The sequence below is a fragment of the Ranitomeya variabilis genome, chromosome 4 (assembly GCF_051348905.1).
Source record: "Ranitomeya variabilis isolate aRanVar5 chromosome 4, aRanVar5.hap1, whole genome shotgun sequence".
Taxonomy (NCBI): Eukaryota; Metazoa; Chordata; class Amphibia; order Anura; family Dendrobatidae; genus Ranitomeya; species Ranitomeya variabilis.
Window position 1 is genome coordinate 271,318,390 of NC_135235.1, and position 24,313 is coordinate 271,342,702.

The window sequence follows — 24,313 nt, forward strand, 5'->3', positions numbered from 1 at the left end:
TCGCATGCATCTTGCTTGTTTGTCTTTTCTTAGAATCATTTTTTTGGGTCCCTTGAAACCTTACATGTTGATTTTACTACAATAATTCAGTCTAGCCCTAAACATGAACATTCATGGCCTATCTAGAGGACTGGTCAACAATGTCCTACAGATGTGGGTCCTCCTACCGGTAATGGATGGACATTACAAGGGAGGCTAAGGTCGGGTCCTGGGTTTAGGACCCACATGTATTGGTCATTTGATACCTTGAGTCAGACAGGCACCCCCTGCAAAAATCAGAGAAAAAACTGGTTTGCTCACTGCTATAGTATTTCCACCACCGTACATGGGCTTGTTGGATCTCTGGACCTGTCTGCTGGGGCACACACATGGAGTCCAATATAAAGGAAGTTGGCGTCTCAAGTAAAATAATTTTTCAAGACTGTGGAAGTCGTAACCCGTCAAAATCTGAAATTTCATCCTGTTATGATTAGCATTTTTTATGGAAGTTTAATAAAGTGAAAAATTATTTTACCGGAGACGCCAACTTCTTTTTTTTATATTTGACTTCATATCCCCTGTAAAAAGGTTGTGCAAGATTACGATATTGATATCCTACCTTAAGGGTTAGTGAGGGTATAGAACCCCCACTGATCAGCTGTTACCAGGTACCCCAGCGTCTCCAATGTACCCGGTGTATAGAGCCAGCACAGCGCTGTACACCTTTTAGTGACTGTGCTCAGGTACTTCAGCTCGGCCCCTGTTCACTTCAATAGCAGTTGATTTGCCCTTTCGTCCTATAGGTCATCAACATCGTAGTCCTGGACATCCCCTTTTTGACTTGAACCTTTTTTATGTAAATGTAGACACTAAGGAAAACATTATGGCTCTTTCAGGAGCCACTTATTGCTTTTGGTTCAGAATTGTATTGGCCTGAAACTTGTTAAAAAGTGTGCATACTTTTTGTCCTTTATTTTACTGTGGCCAAACAGACTGTAACTTTATCAGAGCTCCCATAATGCATTGCTCTCTATACTCCGAATTTCCCTTGCCTTGTTCTGGAGATTGATGTCGGATCCCCGCTCTATCATACATTTATGACTTATCCTCTGGTTACAGGAGAATTTAACAATATATTGCTGTTATTTTTAGGAGCATCAAGCCCAAAATTGATTGTTACGATATAAATGCACCAACACCGCCTAATGTCATCGAGCTGGAAAAGACTGTGGCGTAAGTAATGAGACGTGAGAACTCCAATGTATCTCTGGACTGCAAAATTAAAGGGGATGCTGTGGGGAGGGATTCATGATCTGCAGCAATAGGAGACTGTATTAAAGGATGGTAATACTGTTTTTAATTTAAAAATGTCCTATATTAAAGGGAACCTGTCACCCCCAAAATCGAAGGTGAGCTAAGCCCACCGGCATCAGGGGCTTATCTACAGCATTCTGGAATGCTGTAGATAAGCCCCCGATGTATCCTGAAAGATGAGAAAAAGAGGTTAGATTATACTCACCCAGGGGCGGTCCAGCTGCGGTCCGGTCTGATGGGTGTCGCAGTCCGGTCCAGCGCCTCCCATCTTCTTACGATGACGTCCTCTTTTTGTCTTCACGCTGCAGCTCCGGCGCAGTCGTACTTTGTTTGCCCTGTTGAGGGCAGAGCAAAGTATTGCAGTGCGCAGGCGCCGGGAAAGGTCAGAGAGGCCCAACACCTGCGCCCTGCAGTACTTTGCTCTGCCCTCAACAGGGCAGACAAAGTACGCCTGCGCCGGAGCGGCGGCGTGAAGACAAGAAGAGAACGTCATCGTAAGAAGATGGGAGGCCCTGGACCGGACCGCGACGCCCATCAGACCGCCCGCCCGGGTGAGTATAATCTAACCTCATTTTCTCATCTTTCAGGTTACATCGGGGGCTTATCTACAGCATTCCAGAATGCTGTAGATAAGCCCCTGATGCCAGTGGGCTTAGCTCACCTTCGATTGTGGGGGTGACAGGTTCCCTTTAAGTGTAAAACATAAGCTCCATTTATATATGAATGCATTGTAGCCTCCAAATTACATCTGCAAGTCCCCGTCTGACTATGGACTTCAGGTCCACACCAGACTATGGGCTTTAGGTCCCCCCCTCCCTGGCCACAGGCTATGGGTTCCCACGTGAACGTGTTTCTCAGGTCCCGACCTGGCCAAGGGCTTCGGGGTCCCCGCCCAGTCAAGGGCTTCAGGTCCCAGCCCAGCCAAGGGCTTCAGGTCCCAGCCTGGCCAAGGGCTTGAGGTCCGCGCCCAGTCAAGGGATTGAGGTCTCTGCCTGGCTAAGGGCTTCAGGTCCCCGCCCAGTCCCCGTCTGACTATGGACTTTAGGTACCCACCAGACTATGGGCTTTAGGTCCCCAGCCTGGCCACAGGCTATGGGTTCCCGCCCAAACATGTTTCTGAGGTCCCAGCCCAGCCAAGGGCTTGAGGTCCGCGCCCAGTCAAGGGATTGAGGTCCCTGCCGGGCTAAGGACTTCAGGTCCACGCGCGGTCAAGGGCTTTAGGTTCCCGCCCGGCCAAAGGCTTTAGGTCCCCACCCGGCCAAGGGTTTTAGGTCCCCACCCGGCCAAGGGTTTTAGGTCCCCACCTGGCTATGGGCTTTAGGTCCCTGTCTGACCATGGGTTTGAAGTCCTTCCTGGCCACAGGCTTCAGGTTCCCATCCAACCATGGGTTCTAAGTCCCCGCCCAGCCACAGGCTTTAGGCCTCCAGCCAACAATGCGCTTTAGACCCCCAGCTGGCCATGGGCTTTAGGTCTTCGCCTAACCATGGGTTTTATGATCTGAGCTGTCTCCACCATTGGGATGTGTGATGCTGTTATTTTGGGTAGACTGGCAATCAGGCCGTGACTTGTAGGTGTAATATGACGTTACAGTCTGAATGAGTCCTAAATCATTACATCACAAAATGTGACTGTTTTTCACTTTCTGTTTACAGGCATTCTCCGACCTTTGTAGATCCGGACCCACCAATGAGGGAACTAAGTAGGCCAGAGATAAAACAGGACGGTATGTTCTTCTAGTGGGAACCAACACTTCTGATCATGTTTGGACCAGAATCAAACACATCAGTGGGGTTGTCCACTTCCAGGAAACTTTCTGTTATAAACTGTGATAGTTCTAAAAAGAAAAATAATAAACTGAGTATTACTTACTCTCCCTGGGTCGCGCATTCTCTTCTCCACTGTCCTGGTCTCGGTTGTTTGTCTGCAGTGGTCAGCGCCTCCGCCTGTGTAGACAGGGCTGATCAGCTGCAGCGCTGTCAACATGATGTGTGTATATGTATATACTTTTTTCTCCTTCATCTCCTAAGCAGCAGAAGTTTGTCATTTTATCACCTGTGCAGATTGTAAACCTATAGAAGATGATGCTGGCTTCACCTCTCCGCTGATGAGGTTACTGCAGCATGAACAGAGGCGGCAGGATTCTCTTCAGGGTCCCAAACCTCGGCCCGGCCTCCTGTTTGAGATCTCCAGTGATGATGGTTTCCAGATTTCTTCTAACAGCATTGAAGGTAAGTGAGGATTTGGGAGAGCAGGGCATTAAATAAGGATATTGGTCAGCTGTAATCTATTGGAGGTAAGAGACCCCCAAGAAACTGGTAGGGTCTTTCCTTTTTACGGATATCTACCTATGATTTTGGGATTTGTTATCTTACTTTTCAGAAAGGAGTGAGACTCCAAAGCCAAAATCTATTGTCCTATGAAATAGAGGGATTTTCTGGTGCTTACCGTAAAATCTCTTTCTTGGAGCCTTCATTGGGGGACTCAGATAACCGTGGGTGTATGCTGCTGCTGCTAGGAGGCTGATACTATGCAAAAAGGAAAATAAAAATAGATTCTCCCCGGCAGTATACACCCACTGACAGGCACCAAGTACCTCAGTTGGTGAAAAAAGCAGTAGGAGAAACGACCAGAACTCAGAACACATAAGTACCAACTCAAACAGGGCTATTAGGCCCAAACACGGTATCGGAAATTAATCAGGGGGGGTGCTGTGTCCCCCAATGAAGGCTCCAAAAAAGAGATTTTACGGTAAGCACCAGAAAATCCACTTACTCTGTCGCCTCATTGGGGGACACAGGACCATGAGTATTATGCTGCTGTCCACTAGGAGGCGACACTATGCATAATCTGAAAAAAAATTAACCGTGGCTCCTCCTCTGCAGTATACACCCCTGGACGGCGTCAGTCTTCTCCAGTTTTTGCTTAGTGTCGCATAGGAGGCACACCTAAAAAATTTTTCTTACTCTGTTTTTCCCGACGGGATTACAGATGAAGAAAAGTGGGTCTCCTGTGAGACTCCCGGCATGGCTCCTTCCTCGGCCCCCTATTACGGGGTGCCCGGTTGAAGTCGAGATGGCTATTCCCCATGTCGCTCCTTCCCCAGTCCCTCGGGTGCTGGTTCGAAGTCGAGACCCCCTCCTTCCCCAATTCCTTTTGGTTTCTGGGTTGAGGTCGAGGCGAGGATAAAGCCCCCTGATGGTGACAGCAGCACCCTCCCTAATCTCCCTTTGGGGGCATTAGGTTGAGACGCCTCAGGTAGGGCCTGTACAGGCAGCACTCTGCAGCTCCCAGCAATGGGCCAGCACACTGTGCCTGCATCCAGGGACCCGAGCCCAGCTGCGGGCTCCTGTCGAGGCCGGGGGGAGTGCAGGCAGGCATGGCGCAATAGAGACACAGGGCTCCCTGCGCCCCTGTCTCTGCGGCAGCACCAGCTCTATAGTGCCTCAAGGGGACCCCTCACTGGGCCCCCCTTCCGCTTATAGCCCCACCGCTATCCTGCCTTTAAATCCGGGGGTCCGATTCAGATTTGACCCCCTCCTGGACTTTCGCGCCGGCCTGGAGCCCTTCTGGGCATCTAATTTAGGCCACGGCTTCGGCCTAGCTGAAGCCGCCGCCCCCCGGATGACAAATATGACACTCTACAGTGTCGTAGAGGGGGCGGATCGAGACGGAAAGGGTGCGTTTTTTTTACACAGCTCTGCCGCCCTTTTTCAGCTCTCTGCCCGCTTCTCCCCCTTCCTCTTCTTCTCGGCGGCCATTTCTGCTGCAGGACAAGGATTAACCCTGCATCTCCCGGTCAGCAGGACCAGGCCAGCCAATCTCCGGGGGGCACAGGACTGTGGCTCTTCGGCGCTGAACCTAGGAGCAAACTGGTGGGGTAAGATCACAGCTGGGTTTTCTTACTCGGCTGTTAATCCATATTTTCTATAAGGCTCCCCTATAGGTTCCTCTGCATAGCCACCCCTGTAGGGTCCTCTGCATAGCCAGCCCTTCTTTACTCTGTGCACTATGCCGGGCTCAAGGTCCAAGGGAACCAGGCAGGACTGCTATTATGCATTCTGCACAGCCTGCAGGACCGTTCTCCCCAGTGGCAGCACGTACCCGCACTGCCAGGACTGCATCCAGACTACTGTGTCAGAGCCCCAAGAAGCCCCTGCCAATGCTTCGGTGTCTAATGCCACGCCGGAATGGGTCACTCAGATGTCACAATCTGACGCAGTCTATAGATAACCTAACCTCCACATTGCTTCAGGCTCTGCAGAGTCATGCCTCGGCTATGACCGTTACCCAGCAAAGGGAGAGCTTGACTCCGGAACAGGACGACCCTGGCACATCCACGTCTAGGTCAGGACGCAAGCGGACCCATAGGTCAAGTCCATCTGTGTCATCCCATAGCACACGGTCATCCCCTTCTAGGGAGAGACACCATAGTTCCAGGTCATCTAGACCGTCCCCTTCCAGGAGCAGACAATGCAGATCTCCGCAATCCCCGACCAGAGAAGGCCTCCGCCCCAGCTTACCCAGCAGGAGACGCCTCAGTGATACACAGGATTTGGAAGGCATCTGTGACTCCGACTCAGACAAGGAAACGGAGGGGGTCACCGATCCCAATCCCCCCTAGCAATACATGGCTAGTTGAGGACATAATCTCTTCCATCCATCGGGTGCTGGACATTTCTGATCTGCCACCAGAGGCCCCAGAACACAAGATTTCCTTTGAAGGACCTCTGAAGCCGCCTAAGGTTTTCTCTAACAACCCAGAGTTTAAGGCGATCCTTAAAAAGCAGCTCTCACAGCGTAAGAAAAAATTTGTTAATCGCAAATATCTGGAGGCGGGTTACCCCTTCGCGCAGACGGACACCAAAGAATGGACAGATCCACCCGAAGTGGACCCCCCAGTCTCTAGGCTAGGAGCACAGACCCTCCTTTCACTGCCAGATAGCTCAACCCTCAGGGACGCAGCAGACCCGGCAGGTAGAACGCATAGCTCGTTCAATTTTCGATGCTGCAGGGGCATCCCTGGCTCCCGTATTCGCTTCAGTTTGGATTGCCAAGGCGCCTGGGCCAAAAATGTACAAGCTGGCCTCCAAGCATCCGCTCCTGAGCTGTCGGACCAAGCGGTTCAAATAGCAGTTGTAGCATATTACATGCTTCATGCAGCTCTGGATTCAGCAAGGGGTGTAGCAGGGATAGCATCAAACGCCATCACAATTCGGCATATCCTCTGGCTGCAGGAATGGAAAGCGGACGCAGCCTCAAAGAAGTCCCTGACGCACCTCCCCTACCTCAGTGGGCTACTTTTCAGGGAACAGTTGGACACAATGATATCCAACGCCACCGGGGGTAAGAGTACCTCTCTTCCCCAACTGAAACCTAAACGCACTTACAAGAAGCGTAACCAAACTCGATTCCGATCCTTTCGGAACTCCTCGGGCTGGTCCGTCTCGTGTCCAGCACAAAATCGTAACCGTTCCCCACGCAGGGACAACTCACGATCGACGCAAAGGTCAGACAAGACCTGGCAGTCAAAAGCAGGCCAGTCTAAGCCCAGAGGAGGAAAATCTCAGACTTTCTCCTCATCATGACTCACGGACTCCGGAAGACACCCCACCCGTAGGCGGCCGACTTTTGCTCTTTCATCAAGTCTGGCTGCCTATTACAGAAGACAGGTGGGTCAGGGAACTAGTGTCTTCCGGATACAAGGTAGAGTTCACCTCCAACCCACCGGACCGATTCTTCCTCTGTCCCCCCAAAACCACCAGCCAAGGCTCGTGCCTTCCACCAAGCGGTCTCCTCGCTTTTTCAAGCAGAAGTCATAGTACCGGTCCCCACGGCCGAGCGCTTCCGAGGGTTCTACTCCAATCTATTCGTAGTTCCCAAGAAAGGAGGCAGTGTTCGGCCCATACTGGACCTAAAACAGCTCAACAAATATGTACGGGTCCGTCACTGCCACATGGAGTCCCTTCGGTCCATCATTGCGTCCATGGAGAAGGGAGAATATCTCGCCTCCATAGACATACAAGACGCATACCTGCATATACCTATTGCACCCGCCCATCAGAGATTTCTCAGGTTCGCAATCGACCAGGACCACTACCAGTTCGTGGCTCTCCCGTTCGGACTTGCCATGGCTCCCAGAGTGTTTACCAAAGTCATGGCAGCCACCATGGACGTCCTGCACTCCAGAGGCATAGTAGTCGTTCATACCTGGATGATCTACTCATGAAGGCTCCCACCTTCAAGGACTGCGAGCTCAGCGTCTCAATCACAACCGATACTCTGTGTCGCATGGGCTGGTTAGTCAACCTACAAAAGTCATCACCAACCCCGAGTCAGTCCCTGACCTTCTTGGGAATGCTATTCAACACCTCCAGGGGTCTAGTGCTCCTTCCTAAGGACAAGGCACTGGCTCTCCGCCTAGGAGTTCGCACCCTCCTCCGCAAACCCCCTTGATCTCTCCTGTTTGCATGAGAGTCCTCGGCAGGATGGGGGCAGCAATAGAAGCGGTCCCATTTGCCCAGTTTCACCTCCGGCCTCTCCAACTAGTCATTCTCAAGTCCTGGGACCGGAATCCCTTTTCTCTCGACAGGGAGTTCCAGCTAACGTCGTCAATCAGGAGGTCCCTGCACTGGTGGCTCAAGCCAACCTCGCTAGCAAAGGGGAAATCCTTTCTCACAGGTCAATGGAAGGTTCTGACCACCGATGCAAGCCTGAGGGGTTGGGGTGTGGTGCACCTACACCACAGGGCACAGGGCAAGTGGCCCCCAGTGGAAGTGTCCATGCCCATCAACATCCTGGAAATTCGTGCCATCCTCCTGGCATTGAGGGCCTTCCATCACTTACTGGCATCCTCTCACATCAGAATACAGTCGGACAATGCCACGGCCGTGGCATATGTGAATCACCAAGGGGGGACCCGCAGTACCCAGGCGATGTGAGAAGTGTCACACATCCTCCACTGGGCGGAGGACACAGGGTCGGTTCTCTCGGCGGTCCACATTCCGGGTGTGGACAACTGGGAAGCAGACTTCCTCAGCCGACAAGGAATAGACTCGGGAGAGTGGTCTCTCCATCCCCGAAATTTTTCGCCAGATCTGCCATCGCTGGGGGACCCCGGATGTGGACCTAATGGCATCCCACTTCAATGCCAAGGTCTCCAACTTCATGGCCAGAACACACGATCCACGGTCGCTCGGAGCAGACGCTCTGGTTCAGGACTGGACCCAGTTCCAGCTTCTGTACATTTTTCCACCTCTCCCCCTGATATCCAGAGTGGTGAGGAAGATCAAGCAAGAGGGAGTTCCAACCATCCTAATCGCACCGGACTGGCCCAGACGTACATGGTACGCCGACATCGTACAACTTACAGCAGTCGCCCCCTGGCGCCTCCTCGACCGCCTGGATCTTCTATCACAAGGCCCGTTCTACCACCAGAACTCAGGGGCTCTCAATTTCACAGCGTGGCCCTTGAAACCTGGGTTCTAACCCAGGCAGGGCTCTCGCCTGACATCATTAGGACCATGATCAGGGCACGGAAGCCAGCCTCTGCCAAGATCTATTACCGTACCTGGAAAGCTTTCTTTACCTGGTGCGAATCTCGTGGCCAGACCCCATTCCTTTATTCCCTCCCCAAACTACTGGTTTTCTCCAATCGGGTCCGGAGGCCAGGCTGTCCCTGGGCTCGCTTAAGAGCTAGGTGTCAGCCCTCTCAGTGCTTTTTCAAAGGCGCATTGCTAGCAAGCCGCAAGTAAGGACATTCCTACAGGGGGTTTCCCGATTGGTTCCCCCCTACAGATGACCACTGGAAACGTGGGACCTCAACCTGGTCCTGACAGCATTGCAGGAACCACCCTTCGAACCCCTTAAGGAGGTCCCGCTCCGCCTTCTATCCCAGAGGGTGGTTTTTCCTGGTGGCAATCACCTCGCTACGCAGGGTGTCTGAACTGACAGCATTCTCCTGCAGACGGCCCTTTCTGGCTTTTCACCAGAACAAAGTAGTCCTCCATACGGTCCCATCCTTCCTTCCGAAGGTTGTGTCCAACTTCCACCTCAATGAGGAAATTTCTCTGCCTTCCCTTTGTCCGGTCCCAGTTCATAGAGTGGAGAAGGCTCTGCATACGCTTGACCTTGTCAGGGCATTGCGTATATATGTGTCTAGGACTGCATCCTTCCGGATGTCTGATTCTCTTTTCCTTCTTCCGGAAGGCGGCCGCAAGGGTCTGCCAGCTTCCAAAGCTACCCTTGCCAGGTGGATCAAATCCACCATACAAGAGGCCTACCGCCTTCAGAATTCTCCTCTTCCAGCCGGTATCACGGCACACTCTACATGGGCGGTAGGGGCCTCCTGGGCCATTCGGCACCAGGCTTCGGCACAACAAGTGTGTTAGGCGGCCACTTGGACTAGCCTACACACGTTTACTAAACACTACAGAGTTCATACCCAGTCCTCAGTGGACACGAGCCTGGGTAGGTGTGTTCTGTAGGCGGCGGTGCCCCAAGTGTAGGGGCCTGCCTACATAATATTCGTCCGTTGCATCCCACCCAGGGACTGCTTTAGGACGTCCCATGGTCCTGTGTTCCCAATGAGGCGACAGAGTAAAGGAGATTTTTGTGTACTCACTGTAAAATCTTTCTCTTAGCCTCTAATTGGGGGACACCGCTCCCACCCTGTTGCCCTTTCCGGGCCGTTGTTACTGTTGAGTTCTCATTGTTTTCTTGAGCTCGTACATAGTTACCTTCTTATAGGCATGGTTATGTTATGCACAAGGAAAAAAAAAACATGTTTCAGCTCACACTTAGTTCAAACGAGATGATGGAAATCAGTCCGAGCACGGAGACAAAGTGTTGCTGCCACAACACTGATTGGCATGTAGAAAAAGACGGTGTGAATCCAGCTCCAAGGATAAAATGCAAAAATGTGATTTGAACATTTTAAAGCCCTGCTAGAACATGACCGGCATGATGAGTGACGGAGAGCAACCAGCACCTGACTGGACGCGTTTCGGGCAACGAATGGGCCCTTAGTCCTCAGTGCAGGAAACTGCAGGAAACTAAGGAAGTCCAGAAGGGAAAAAGACATCGGAAAGACGTCATGAGTTTCGCACCATCGAAAGAAAGCCTTCCAGTACCTGTGGTAAATGCGAGAGGAAGCCGGTTTTCTGGCTCTGATCATGGTCTGTATGACCTGGTGAGAAACACCAGACTCCCTCAGGACCGCGGCTTCAATGGCCATGCCGTTAAACTCAGGGACTGAGAACTCTGGTGGAAGAGCGGGCCCTGTGAGAGAAGGTCTGGGTGGTTTGGGAGTCTCCAGGGGGTATCCGCGAGCATTTTCACGAGCTTCGCGTACCAAGGTCGCCTTGGCCAGTCTGGTGCTATCAGTATAAACAGAATCCCCTCTAACTTTATCTTTTTTACTACCCTTGGGATCAAGGGGAGAGGGGGAAACAGGTAGGGAAACTGGGACCATGGTATTACGAGAGCGTCATGGCCGATGACCAGAGGATCCCGGGATCTGGCTACGAAACAAGGTACCTTGTGGTTCAACCGAGACGCCATGAGGTTGACGTCTGGGGTGCCCCAACGGAGACAAATCTGATAGAAGACTGAGGGATGGAGAGACCACTCGCCCGCTGCCAGAGCTTGGCGGCTGAGGAAGTGGCTGCCCAGTTTTCGACCCCCTGAATGTGAACGTCTGATAAGGCCGGAACGTGACGTTCCGCCCAGCCGTTTCCGCCATTACCTGACTGCTGCGGGTCCCGCCCTGGTGGTTCAAGTACGCCGTGGCATTGTCCGACTGGATGCAGACGGGACGACCCGCCAGGAGGGACTGCCAGTGGAGTAGGGCAAGGAAGATTGCTCTTATCTCCAGTAAGTTGATGGGAAGAAGAGCCTCCTGGGAGGTCCAACGACCCTGCGCTGTGAGATGTCGGAAGACTGCTCCCCATCCGAGCAGGTTGGCATCTGTGGTGATGACCTGCCACTGAAGTGGAAGGAAGGACCTTCCTTTGAGGAGCGATGAGGAGAGGGTCCACCAGGTGAGGGACTGCTGAACTTGACGAGGTAGACGAACGGGGCGGTCCAGTGAGGTCATGGACCTGTTCCAAGTGGACAGAAGAAACAGTTGGAGGGGACGTGTGTGGAATTGGGCGAAGGGAACAGCCTCCATGGAGGCAACCATCTTCCCCAGGACTGCCATGCAAAAATGTAGCAAGCGAGGAGCTGGGTGTTTCAGAGATCGGGCTGCCTTGCGGAGAGTGGAGAACCTGTCCAATGGAGGAAGACCCGGGCCAAGTTTCTGTCGAATTCCATGCCCAGGAAGGAAAGGCGCTGGGAAGGAATCAGAGTTCTTGATAATCCAGCCAAGGCGAGTCAGAGTGTCCAGAGAGTCTTGGAGGCTTCGCGCCCAGTCTCGATGGGATGAACCTTTGATCAAAAGATCGTCCAGGTAAGGGATAATGAGAATCCCCCTAGAATGAAGGATGGCCATGATCGCCGCCATGATCTTGGTGAAGACCCTGGGGGCAGACGCCAGGCCGAACGGGAGAGCCGTGAACTGGTAGTGCTCTTCCTGGATAGCAAACCGAAGGTACCTCTGGTGCCGTACGCAAATGGGAACATGAAGGTACGCATCCTGAATGTCCACAGAGCACAGAAACTCCCTGGGCTCCATGGCGGCAATCACAGACCGCAAGGATTCCATCCTGAAGTGGTGGAGTCGAACATGGCGGTTCAAAAGTTTGAGATCCAGAATTAGACATAGGGAACCGTCCTTCTTCGGAACCACAAAGAGGTTCGAGTAGAACCCCGAAAAACACTCGTTTGAAGGGACACTAACGACTACTCCAGCGGCGACCAGGGAAGAAACTGCCTGAAGGAAACCGGGCAGTTGGGACGGGTGTTTTGGTGGATGAGAGAGGAAGAAACGATTTTATGGGAGAGAAGAAAATTTGATCTTGTAACCAGAGGTAACGATCTCTCTGACCCAGGCGTCACTGACTACCGACAACCAGGCGTCCTGGAAGGAAAGAAGTCTGCCTCCCACCCTGGAAGGAGTTCCAGGTGGGGGCGACCCGTCACTTGGAATGAAATCTATCGGAACGAGGACCAGAGGATCTTGAAAGTTGGCTCTTAGTTCGCCATCTGGGGGCTGGTTTGTAAGAGGGTCTCCTTCGTTCACCTGAAGCGAAGGGACGTTCCTGTTGAGAAGAGGAATCCGAAGTATGAAATTGACGAAAGTGTCTGAAAGGCCTAGGGCCTTTTCTGTTGAAGAAACATTTTGGTCTAGACTGAGGCAGGGAAGTGCTTTTTCACCCGATAGCGTCCGAAATGATCTGGTCTAGCCGAGATCCAAAGAGTCTGGAACCCTGAAAGGCTAAATTGGTAAGAGACTTCTAAGAAGTTGTATCTGTGCTCCATGCTTTGAGCCAAAGAATACGGCGTATAATAATAATAATAATAATAATCTTTATTTTTAATAATATAATTTAATAATATAAATATAATTAATTGATTTAATTAATATAATTTAAAATTAATATAATTTAATTTATTAATATAATTAATAAAATTTAATAATAATCTTTATTTTTATATAGCGCTAACATATTCCGCAGCGCTTTACATTTTTTGCACACATTATCATCACTGTCCCCGATGGGGCTCACAATCTAAATTCCCTATCAGTATGTATTTGGAATGTGGGAGGAAACCGGAGTGCCCGGAGGAAACCCACGCAAACACGGAGAGAACATACAAACTCTTTGCAGATGTTGTCCTTGGTGGGGTTTGAACCCAGGACTCCAGCGCTGCAAGGCTGCAGTGCTAACCACTGCGCCACCGTGCCGCCCCGTATAGCTATGATGTTGCTACTTGCCCTGGCGGAGCAGGCCGCTGCATCTAAGGAGGCAGCCAAAACATACTTGCCCACATGGCCAATCTGGTCTGCCAGATCAGCCAGTTCTTGCGGGGAAGCCGAAGCCAAAATGCCTCAGCGAAGAATCTTGGCCCAGGCAGAAATGGCCTTTGCCACCCAGGTGGAGGCGAAATTGGGGCAGAGGGAAGCACCTGATGCCTCGAAGGCAGACTTGGCTAGAGTCTCGATCTGCCTGTCCGTCGCGTCCTTAAGAGACGCAGCATCTGGTAAAGACAACCGTTTTGGAAGAAAGATTGGAAACCGGCGGGTCCACTTTTGGAGATTCTGCCTATTTGGTAAGAAGATCGGCGCTAAAAGGGTATAAGACGTCCAAGTGTTTTCTACCCGGGAAGCGCTTCTTAGGATGCTCCCAGTGCTTAGACAGGGTAGACTCAAACTCCTCGTGATTGGGAAAGGAGCGAGAAGGAGGTTTTACCCGTTTAAAAGAGACAGAGGGATCCTGTGAGGGAACCTCGTCCTGTTTAAGCTTAAGGCCATGTGCACACGTTCAGTATTTTTCGCGTTTTTTTCGCGTTTTTTCGCTATAAAAACGCGAAAAAAAGCGAAAAAACGCTTACATATGCCTCCCATTATTTTCAGTGTATTCCGAATATTTTGTGCACATGCTGCATTTTTTTCTGCGAAAAAATCGCATCATGGAAAAAAAAGCAACATGTTCATTAAATTTGCGGAATTGCGGGGATTCCGCACACCTAGGAGTGCATTGATCTGCTTACTTTCCGCACGGAGCTGTGCCCACCATGCGGGAAGTAAGCAGATTATATGCGGTTGGTACCCAGGGTGGAGGAGAGGAGACTCTCCTCCACGGACTGGGCACCATATAATTGGTAAAAAAAAAAAGAATTAAAATAAAAAATAGTCATATACTCACCTTCGATGGCCCCCGGAGTGTTCCCGCCTCTCACTGGTGCATGCTGCCGCTTCGGTTCCTATAGATGGTGTGGTTCAGGACCTGCGATGACGTCGCTGTCTTGTGATTGGTCGCGAGACCGGTCATGTGACCGCTCACGTGACCGCGACGTCATCGAAGGTCCTGAACCACACCATCTATAGGAACGGACGCCGCTGTGGATATCGGCTGTCTGCAGAGGGTGAGTATAACCATTTTTTTATTTTTTTTATTATTTTTAAACATTCTATCTTTTACTATAGATGCTGCATAAGCAGCATCTATAGTAAAAAGTTGGTCACACTTGTCAAACACTATGTTTGACAAGTGTGACCAACCTGTCAGTCAGTTTTCCAAGCGATGCTACAGATCGCTTGAAAAACTTTTGCATTCTGTAAGCTAATTACGCTTGCAAAATGCTAAAAAAAACGCGAAAAAAATGGGGAAAAAACGCAAAAAAAAAAAATGCGGATATGCGGATTTCTTGCAGAAAATTTCCGGTTTTCTTCAGGAAATTTCTGCAAGAAATCCTGACGTGTGCACATACCCTAAGGGTTTGAGAGATAGCCAAAATAAGACTATCTACGATTGCCTGCATGCTAGAAGTCTGATCTGAGTCCGAGTCAGACCCAGACTGGGAATTACATCCGACCCAAGGTCCTCCTCCGAAGAGGGGAATTGGGAAGAAGCAAGCAACTTGGGAGCTGCTGAGGGACCCGGAGAGCTGGAAGAGGAGCCAGACAGAGACCTCTTTCTAGAACGGCCGGCAAGAATGCCCTTTTGAGGGTCGATATCAGGTGCTTGCGACTCGCCATGAGAGACGATCGGAGCACTGGTGGCTGCAGACAGCTGTGGAAGTCGTTCAAGCGCCTGGACCAGAGACTGGGATACCCTAGTCAGGTCAGAGACTGACTGGGACAGGCCACCGGCCCACTCTGGGGGATGGGGGGTGCACTCACCCTGAGATTCGGAAGCTTCCTGCGGGGCAGACATGGTAGGAGGACTACAGGACTGGCAGAAGGATGACGACTGACCTGCAGACCACTTTTTCTTGCAGCGTGAGCAAGCGTAGTGAATGATGGTGGGCTTTGGAACAAAAGCCCCAATAGAGTTGGACATATGTAGACTGTGCGCTGATATTAAGAAAAAAGTTTGGAGAGCTCGTGGAGAAGGAGGGCGTGGCTAAGCGTACAGCCAATGGCCGAGAAGTGAGAGAGACCCTTGATTGGTCCGGCGGCTAAAAGGGGCGTGCTACCTGTAACAGGATATCGCTGAGCGCCAAAAAAGCACGGGCGATAGGGGGGGCCGACCGGCCCGAATGTCGGTGAAAACGAAAGTAAAAGGAGGAAGCCTGCGGTGGACCGAAAAGAGACAAGCGGCGCCTGATCTTTACCGTGGGCAGGTGGAACACGCAGGGAACTAGATGGGAGGCAGCGCTGAGGGGTCCAGTGAAGGGGGGAAGAGGAGAGGCAGAAAGTGGCACGCAATTCAAACAAATTGCCCCTCCCCCCGGCATATCTTCATTACCTTGTCCGACGCATATATGGTGAGGGTCGTCCAGAGGCCCAAGGGAGAGGAGGGACGCTGGAGAGAAGAACCCTATTTCAGGAGGCGGCATCAACCCCCTTAGGGAAGGGGGGTCACCGCTGGTGACTACCACCTCCCTCTCTGCCGTCTCCGAGGAGAGGGTTAGGAGGAGATTTTGGCAAGGACCAGCCACCGAAAGGTACCCTGAAGTACCAATGAAGGCGCAAGGGAGAAATGTCCTGCCAGCAGGCCTGAGTGTTACGATGTGGGTGACACCACACTTCTCGCTCAGCCGCTATTGATGGGAAGGCACAGAGAATTAGTAACACACAATAAGGGTATGTGCACACGATGCAGATTTAGTGCAGAATTGGTGCAGAACTGCAGCAGATTTTTCTGCTGCAGAAACGCTGCAGAACTGCACTGTGATTTACAGTACAATGTAAATCAATGGGAAAAAAAAAAAGCTGTGCAGAAAAATCTGCGCAGAAACGCTGCAGATTTCAAAGAAGTGCACGTCGCTTCTTTTGTGCAGTTCTGCAGCGTTTCTGCTGCAGATTTTTCTGCACCATGTGCACAGCTTTTTTTTCCCCATTGATTTACAATGTACTGCACAGAAACTGCATAGAATCTGCGCAGAAACTGCATAGAATCTGCATAGAAACTGCACAGAAACTGCATAGAATCTGCGCATAAACTGCATAGAAACTGCACAGAAACTGCATCAAATCTGCAGATGCAGATTTAGTGCAGAAAATTCTGCACCACATTTCCTACGTGTGCACATAGCCTTAACCTGTAAGGAAAAATTGATTAGCTGCGGATCTGGAGAGATCCAGGTCCGCCTCCTACAGACACTAAGCACAAACTGAGGTACTTGGTGCCTGTCAGTGGGTGTATACTGCCAGGGAGGAGCTATTGTTTTTTTGTTTTTTTTTGCATAGTGTCGGCCTCCTAGCAGCAGCAGCAGCATACACCCACGGTTATCTGTGTCCCCCAATGAAGCGATAACGAAAGATGATTTATCAATCTAGCTGCGATGGGTGAGGGTCTGCCAACCTTCTGTTTGACACCAGACTTGATGTGGTTGTCTTAAGGTACCAAAGGCAAAAAATTTGTTCTATCATCCCTATCGGGATGGTGGTTGTCCTTCTTTATACACTTAGGTCAGGGATATTATAACTACCTCGTCTAAAACCGTTTCATACATAACCCTTCGACTGGTTCTTGCAGAGCCCTCCACCCACCATCTTGTCTCAAATTTACCCAATCTCAGTGGTCATTGTCATGGTCCCACCTCTGGTTTCATTCACACCCGGTCATTGTTTCAGTGATTGCTCCACTTTCAGATGAAATCCCTTCTCCATCTTGATCTCAGAGAAATATCATTCTGCCGGTCAGTGCCGCAGCCATGGCATATGCCAACAACCTGGGTGGCATGAAAACCATCATTATGGAAACGCTTGGGCTCCCTCAAGAAATCCTTGTTTCAACATCTCCTTTCCACATTTTGAAAGAAAATTACTGGATCCTGTTGAGTGGGCTTTCCACCCCATTGTCCTTGCCCAGCGCTACCAGTGTTGGAGCATCTTCAACAGCGATTTTACAGCTGCTGTAACACTTCACATGTGTATCGCAGGTCATCAACAGAACTGCTCTGGTTGCCCCGCAAGCTCCGTTTTCACACCTATTTTCTGATGCCTGTGCGTCTTAATCATTTTAAACAAAAGAGCAAAAGAGGTGATAACTGGCATGCCTCGTCAGCGCTGCCTTACTCACGGTGGTCACCACGCTGCTTCTCATGTCAGGCTGACTCGCTGAGTTTGCCTCTTGCAGCACTCCTCAGCACTGCTACATCTGTATGCTGTTTCCTCAAGGTTATAGAGAGACTTGGACAGATCCTGCTGGAATTTAACCCTGCTGTGTCCTGCAGGGATTGGATTCCCCAGCCAATCACCAGCCAGCAGGTTCTATATCTGGCAGCTTTCTACTCGCCTGATATAAGGTTCTAGTTCAGTCTTTGTCTAGATTCCTCTAAGGTGCTGTCTTGTATTGTCTCTCTGGTTTTCTGCCTGCTTGCCTTGCCTTATCCTGAGTTCTCCGCTCCTGACTTTGGCTACTTGCATTGAACCTGTGCTGCCTGTCCTTGCCCCGGATTGTCTGACTGGTTGTCTTTTCTCCGTCCACCTGTACCGTGTGTCTGACCCTCCGGTCAGCTGCTGCAGACCCAGGGACTGCCCCGGAGTAGCGCCTGGTGACTATCAGCGGCAAAGTCTATCACCACCACCAGAGGGATCTAGTGAATACCCGGTGGTCACAGTGGGTCCACCCCCACCAGCGTCAGACAGAACCGCTTTCTGCCCTTCTAGTGGTCAAGGACAGGCCCAGATGCTCCTGGCAAGCTGATCTCGTCAGTGGTTCCCTGGTGACTTCCATCTTTTTCCATAACTGCTCTGCCAATGTGCCCTCCACTTTCCTTTATGGTCCTGTAAATCCCTTAACTATTGAGTCCAGGTCAGCCATGAGCTAAATATAAGCAAGAAGTCATACTTCCCTCTGTGATTGGAAGGTATACATAAGTAATTTGGAGATGGGCCGATCACGTCCACGTTTTTTTTTCTCTCATTTCCTCCCTGTTGTCCAGTCATGGGGCTGGTCGTTAGTCTTCTGAAGTTGGTCCTATGTGAAGTCCTCCTTCCAAATGGTGCATTCCCTCCATTCTGGCCTTCCAGGTCATTCGGGGGACCTGCACCAGTTGTTGAAAGTTGTTTAGCTCTCCCCTCTTTCCAGATTTCTCAGCTTACCTCCAGTTCACAAACCCTGTTTCCTCTAAAATTACAACATGTTCCTCTCAGGTAGTGGTGCATTGCCCAGGCTGCAGCTATCAGACGCCACTCCACTTTTCATAAGGAGCTCACCTACGTAGCAGTGGACCTTTATTGCGATGCACCATAAAAATGGTGGCCCAACCGACCTTCCTTCCCACCCCAGCCTCCACTATTTGCGTTTTGACCTCCAATGTCTAATTTGGCAATAGGACTGCAGGTAAAACTGCTGCATCATTAGCCAGTGGTATCTTCAGGCATTAATGGAACAATGCCGTTATTAAATCGCTGCCGTGATATATCCAATTTTACCGCACTGTACAGTTATATCGCTCCCGTTACATTATTACCTACATTATTATCCCTGTGTTAAAGAAAACAAAAAGTTGCATTAATATTTAATTTTTTTTATTTTCTGCTTGCAGAAGCTTGGAAATCTCTGACTGACAAAGTACAAGAGGCAAGATCCAATGCAAGACTAAAGCAGCTGTCGTTTGCAGGTAGTGTGATTTTAATGGCCAAGTCATAAGCTAATGCTGGGATTTGCTTGAAGGAGTTGTCCAGGCTTTGGGTTCCATTCTGTAGTCACTCTGTGTGACTGCAGATTTGTGAATCCTCAGAGTTCACTGTCAGGATTCTCCGGTGTCGGTGCTAGGAGCTGGCGGCCATGTAACTGCAAGTATGCGACTTGGCAACATTCTGACTAGTTGTGTCCGACCTTCCTCAATGCACTTATATTAAGTGTGACTCCATGTACTGCATGGTCACTAGCACACCAGCTTCCGGCCACGGAGAATTCTGAGAAGCGTGACTGTTCAGATCTGATCATTTTCCATGCCATGAATCCTTTATGCTACAGCTGAATCCTCATTATTGCTCTGCTTCGTTATTAGCAGAAATAGATGGGAGTTTTTTATACTCTTCATTATCACTTCATTAATGTCGTAGGTGTAAATGGGCTCAGGATGCTGGGAATCATACACGACGCGGTGGTGTTTCTTGTGGAGCAGCTCTACGGTGCAAACAAATGCCGGAGCTATAAGTTTCGCTTCCACCGTCCAGCCGGAGAAGAGGAGCCTCCTATCAATCCCCATGGGGCAGCACGGGCAGAGGTAAACCAAAGGTGAGCAAGGAATTTTACCTGGTATTTTATTATTCCTAAATTCAGTAGAATATTGATCATACACCCTCTCTGCGTAACAGGAAATCTGCCTTTGACATGTTTAATTTCTTGGCCTCCAAACATCGGCAACGTCCGGAATACAGACCAAACGATGAGGAGGAAGAAGAGGTGCAGCTGAAGTCCGTCCGGTAAGTTGGGGTCGGCGGCTGTTCCCTTCCCATACAGCTGCCCTGTGACACAGAATTGTAATGCACGACTCTTCTCACCATAGGAGGGCCACCAGCATGGATCTACCGATGCCCATGAGATTCCGGCATCTCAAGAAGACATCGAAAGAAGCTGTAGGCGTTTACAGGTGCGTTTCTGGGGGACAGTATCTTTTCCTTTCACACTTAAAGGATATGGAGAAATTTGGACTTAAATTCATTTACTGGAGCTTCTACATCCTCTGTGTATAAGAGTGCATGGCTGATGCAGAATGAGCTACCAGTGAGCGCATTGTGATAAGAAGGCAAATTCAGTATTGCAGTGTATTGTACTTGTCAGCATATCTCGGGCAGAGCCTAAAAGCTTTCAATAAGATGACCGACCTGAAGGCCATTATTGGACACCTGGCTGTCATTACAATTGATCGGCATTGTGAGGAGGAACAGATGGTTTAAAAAGATGCCATCCATCATCCATCAAATAAGGGGTTAAACGACCGCTATTGGCGTGATCTCTGATCCTGTCCATTGCAGCAAGCAAGCCACCCTCTGATTACAAGCTTCCTTTGAGTACACGTAAAATTATATCTATATAATCTAGATTACACTTTGGTAAATGAATTAATTTTTGCTCAGATCTCCAATTCACGGTCGAGGTCTTTTCTGCAAGAGAAACATTGATGTTGGAGAGATGGTGATCGAATATTCAGGGAACGTCGTCCGTTCTACATTGACTGACAAGCGAGAGAAATATTATGATGGAAAGGTGGGTATTGGGCCCTTTTCATTTGTTTCCTTTCCCAAAGCCAAGGGTGGGTATTGGGCCCTTTTTCATATATGTTTCCTCTCCCAACGCCAAGGATGGGTATTCGGACCTTTTCATATACCGTATGTTTCCTTTCCCAAAGCCAAGGGTGGGTATTGCGCTCTTTTCATATGTTTCCTCTCCCAAAGCCGACTAACGGGGAAATTGTCACTAAACGGTCTGATGGTTAAAGGGGTTGTTCAAATGTTCACTGCTGGTATAGTCTCCCATACAGCAAGAGGTGATTGGCTAAATTTCTTTTGAGTTTACTCTGTTTCCTCATTGGGGGACACAGGACCATGGGTGTTATGCTGCTGTCCACTAGGAGCCGACACTATGCATAATCTGAAAAAGATTAACCGTGGCTCCTCCTCTGCAGTATACACCCCTGGACGGCGTCGGCCTTCTCCATTTTAGTTTTTGCTTAGTGTCGCATAGGAGGCACACCTAAAAAAATTTTTTACTCCGTTTTTTTCCGCCGGGATTACAGATGAAGAAAAGTGGGTCTCCTGTGAGACTCCCGGCATGGCTCCTTCCTTGGCCCCCTATTACGGGGTGCCCGGTTGAAGTCGAGATGGCTATTCCCCATGTCGCTCCTTCCCCAGTCCCTCGGGTGCTGGTTCGAAGTCGAGACCCCCTCCTTCCCCAATTCCTTTTGGTTTCTGGGTTGAGGTCGAGGCGAGGATAAAGCCCCCTGATGGTGACAGCAGCACCCTCCCTAATCCCCCTTTGGGGGCATTAGTTTGAGACGCCTCAGGTAGGGCCTGTACAGGCAGCACTCTGCAGCTACCAGCAATGGGCCAGCACACTGCGCCTGCATCCAGGGACCCCAGCCCAGCTGCGGGCTCCTGTCGAGGCCGGGGGGAGTGCAGGCAGGCCTGGCACAATAGAGACACAGGGCTCCCTGCGCCCTTGTCTCTGCGGCAGCATCAGCTCTATACTGCCTCAGGGGAACCCCTCACTGGGCCCCCCTTTCCGCTTATAGCTCCACCGCTATCCTGCCTTTAAATCCGGGGGGGGGGTCTGTTTCAGATCCGACTTTCGCGCCGGCCTGGAGCCTTTCTGGGCATCAGGCATCTAATTTAGGCCGCGGCTTTGGCCTAGCTGAAGCCGCCGCCTTCTCTCTGCCCCTGGCCCGCCCCCCAGATGACAAATATGACACTCTACAGTGTCATAGAGGGGGGCGGATCGAGATAGAAAGGGCGCGTTTTTACACAGCTCTGCTGCCTTTTTCAGCTCTCGGCCCCTTCTCCCCCTTCCTCTTCTTCTCGGCGGCCATTTCTGCTGCAGATTAACCCTGCATCTCCCGGTCAGCAGGACCAGGCCAGCCAGTCCAGGAATGTGGATCTTCGGTGCTGGACCTAGGGGCAAACTGGTGGGGTAAGGTCACAGCTGGGTTTTTTACTCGGCTGTAAATCCATATTCCCTATAAGGCTCCCTATAGGTTCTTCTGCAGTAGGGTCCTCTGCATAGCCAGCCCTTCTGCACTCTGTGCACTATGCCGGGCTCAAGGTCCAAGAGAACCAGGCAGGACTGCTATTATGCATTCTGCACAGCCTGCAGGACCGCTCTCCCCAGCGGCAGCACGTACCTGCACTGCCAGGACTGCATCCAGACTACTGTGTCACAGCCCCAATAAGCCCCTGCCAATGTTTCGGTGTCTAATGCCACGCCGGAATGGGTCACTCAGATGTCTCAATCTATGACGCAGTCTATAGATAACCTAACCTCCACATTGCTTCAGGCTCTTCAGAGTCATGCCTCGGCTATGACCGTTACCCAGCAAAGGGAGAGCTTGACTCAGGAACAGGACGACCCTGGCACATCCACGTCTAGGACAGGACGCAAGCGGAACCATAGGTCAAGTCCATCTGCGTCATCCTATAGCACACTGTCATCCTCTTCTTGGGAGAGACACCGTAGTTCCAGGTCTAGACCATCCCCTTCCAGGGGCAGACAATGCAGATCTCCGCAATCCCCGACCAGAGAAGGTCTCCACCCCAGCTCACCCAGCAGGGGATGCCTCAGTGATGCACAGGCTTCGGAAGGCATCTGTGACTCCGACTCAGACAAGGAAACGGAGGGGTCCCTGATTCCAATCCCCCCTAGCAATACATCGCTAGTTGAGGACATAATCTCTTCCATCCATCGGGGGCTGGACCTTTCTGATCCGCCACCAGATGCCCCAGAACACAAGATTTCCTTTGAAGGAGCTCTGAAGCCACCTAAGGTTTTTTCTAACCACCCAGAGTTTAATGTGATCCTTAAAAAGCAGCTCTCACAGCCTGAGAAAAAATTCGCTAATCGCAAATATCTGGAGGCGAGGTACCCCTTCCCACAGAAGGGCACCAAGGAATGGACAGATCCACCTGAAGTGGACCCCCAGTCTCTAGGCTAGCAGCACAGACCCTCCTTTCACTGCCAGATAGCTCAACCCTCAGGGACGCAGCAGACCGGCAGGTAGAACGCATGGCTCGTTCAATTTTCGAGGCTGCAGGGGCATCCCTGGCTCCCGCATTCGCTTCAGCTTGGGCTGCCAAGGCCATTATGGCCTGGGTCAAAAATTTACAAGCTGGCCTCCAAGCATCCGCTCCTGAGCTGTCGGACCAAGCGGTTCAAATTGCCGTTGTAGCAGATTACATGCTTCATGCAGCTCTAGATTCAGCAAGGGGTGTAAGCAGGAATAGCATCAAACGCCATCACAATTCGGCGTATCCTCTGGCTGCAGGAATGGAAAGCGGACGCAGCCTCAAAGAAGTCCCTGACGCACCTCCCCTACCTCAGTGGGCTACTTTTCAGGGAACAGTTGGACACAATGATATCCAACGCCACCGGGGGTAAGAGTACCTCTCTTCCCCAACTGAAACCTAAATGCACTTACAAGAAGCGTAACCAAACTCGATTCCGATCCTTTCGGAACTCCTCGGGCTGGTCCGTCTCGTGTCCAGCACAAAATCGTAACCGTTCCCCACGCAGGGACAACTCACGATCGACGCAAAGGTCAGACAAGACCTGGCAGTCAAAAGCAGGCCAGTCTAAGCCCAGAGGAGGAAAATCTCAGACTTTCTCCTCATCATGACTCACGGACTCCGGAAGACACCCCACCCGTAGGCGGCCGACTTTTGCTCTTTCATCAAGTCTGGCTGCCTATTACAGAAGACAGGTGGGTCAGGGAACTAGTGTCTTCCGGATACAAGGTAGAGTTCACCTCCAACCCACCGGACCGATTCTTCCTCTGTCCCCCCAAAACCACCAGCCAAGGCTCGTGCCTTCCACCAAGCGGTCTCCTCGCTTTTTCAAGCAGAAGTCATAGTACCGGTCCCCACGGCCGAGCGCTTCCGAGGGTTCTACTCCAATCTATTCGTAGTTCCCAAGAAAGGAGGCAGTGTACGGCCCATACTGGACCTAAAACAGCTCAACAAATATGTACGGGTCCGTCACTGCCACATGGAGTCCCTTCGGTCCATCATTGCGTCCTTAGAGAAGGGAGAATATCTCGCCTCCATAGACATACAAGACGCATACCTGCATATACCTATTGCACCCGCCCATCAGACATTTCTCAGGTTCGCAATCGACCAGGACCACTACCAGTTCGTGGCTCTCCCGTTCGGACTTGCCATGGCTCCCAGAGTGTTTACCAAAGTCATGGCAGCCACCATGGACGTCCTGCACTCCAGAGGCATAGTAGTCGTTCATACCTGGATGA

At 50.9% G+C, this 24,313-nt stretch overlaps 1 protein-coding gene across 1 annotated transcript in view; it reads left to right on the plus strand.

Annotated features, from left to right (window-relative positions):
* Nucleotides 1-24,313, plus strand: part of KMT2A (lysine methyltransferase 2A) — a 91,390-nt gene that overhangs the window by 60,752 nt on the left and 6,325 nt on the right. Inside the window, exons 28-35 of the mRNA XM_077249930.1 lie at nucleotides 1,132-1,212; nucleotides 2,947-3,017; nucleotides 3,355-3,522; nucleotides 18,896-18,970; nucleotides 19,419-19,593; nucleotides 19,674-19,781; nucleotides 19,865-19,948; nucleotides 20,436-20,565. Coding sequence (XP_077106045.1) covers nucleotides 1,132-1,212; nucleotides 2,947-3,017; nucleotides 3,355-3,522; nucleotides 18,896-18,970; nucleotides 19,419-19,593; nucleotides 19,674-19,781; nucleotides 19,865-19,948; nucleotides 20,436-20,565 — 892 coding nt within the window. The remainder of the gene's footprint in view (nucleotides 1-1,131; nucleotides 1,213-2,946; nucleotides 3,018-3,354; nucleotides 3,523-18,895; nucleotides 18,971-19,418; nucleotides 19,594-19,673; nucleotides 19,782-19,864; nucleotides 19,949-20,435; nucleotides 20,566-24,313) is intronic.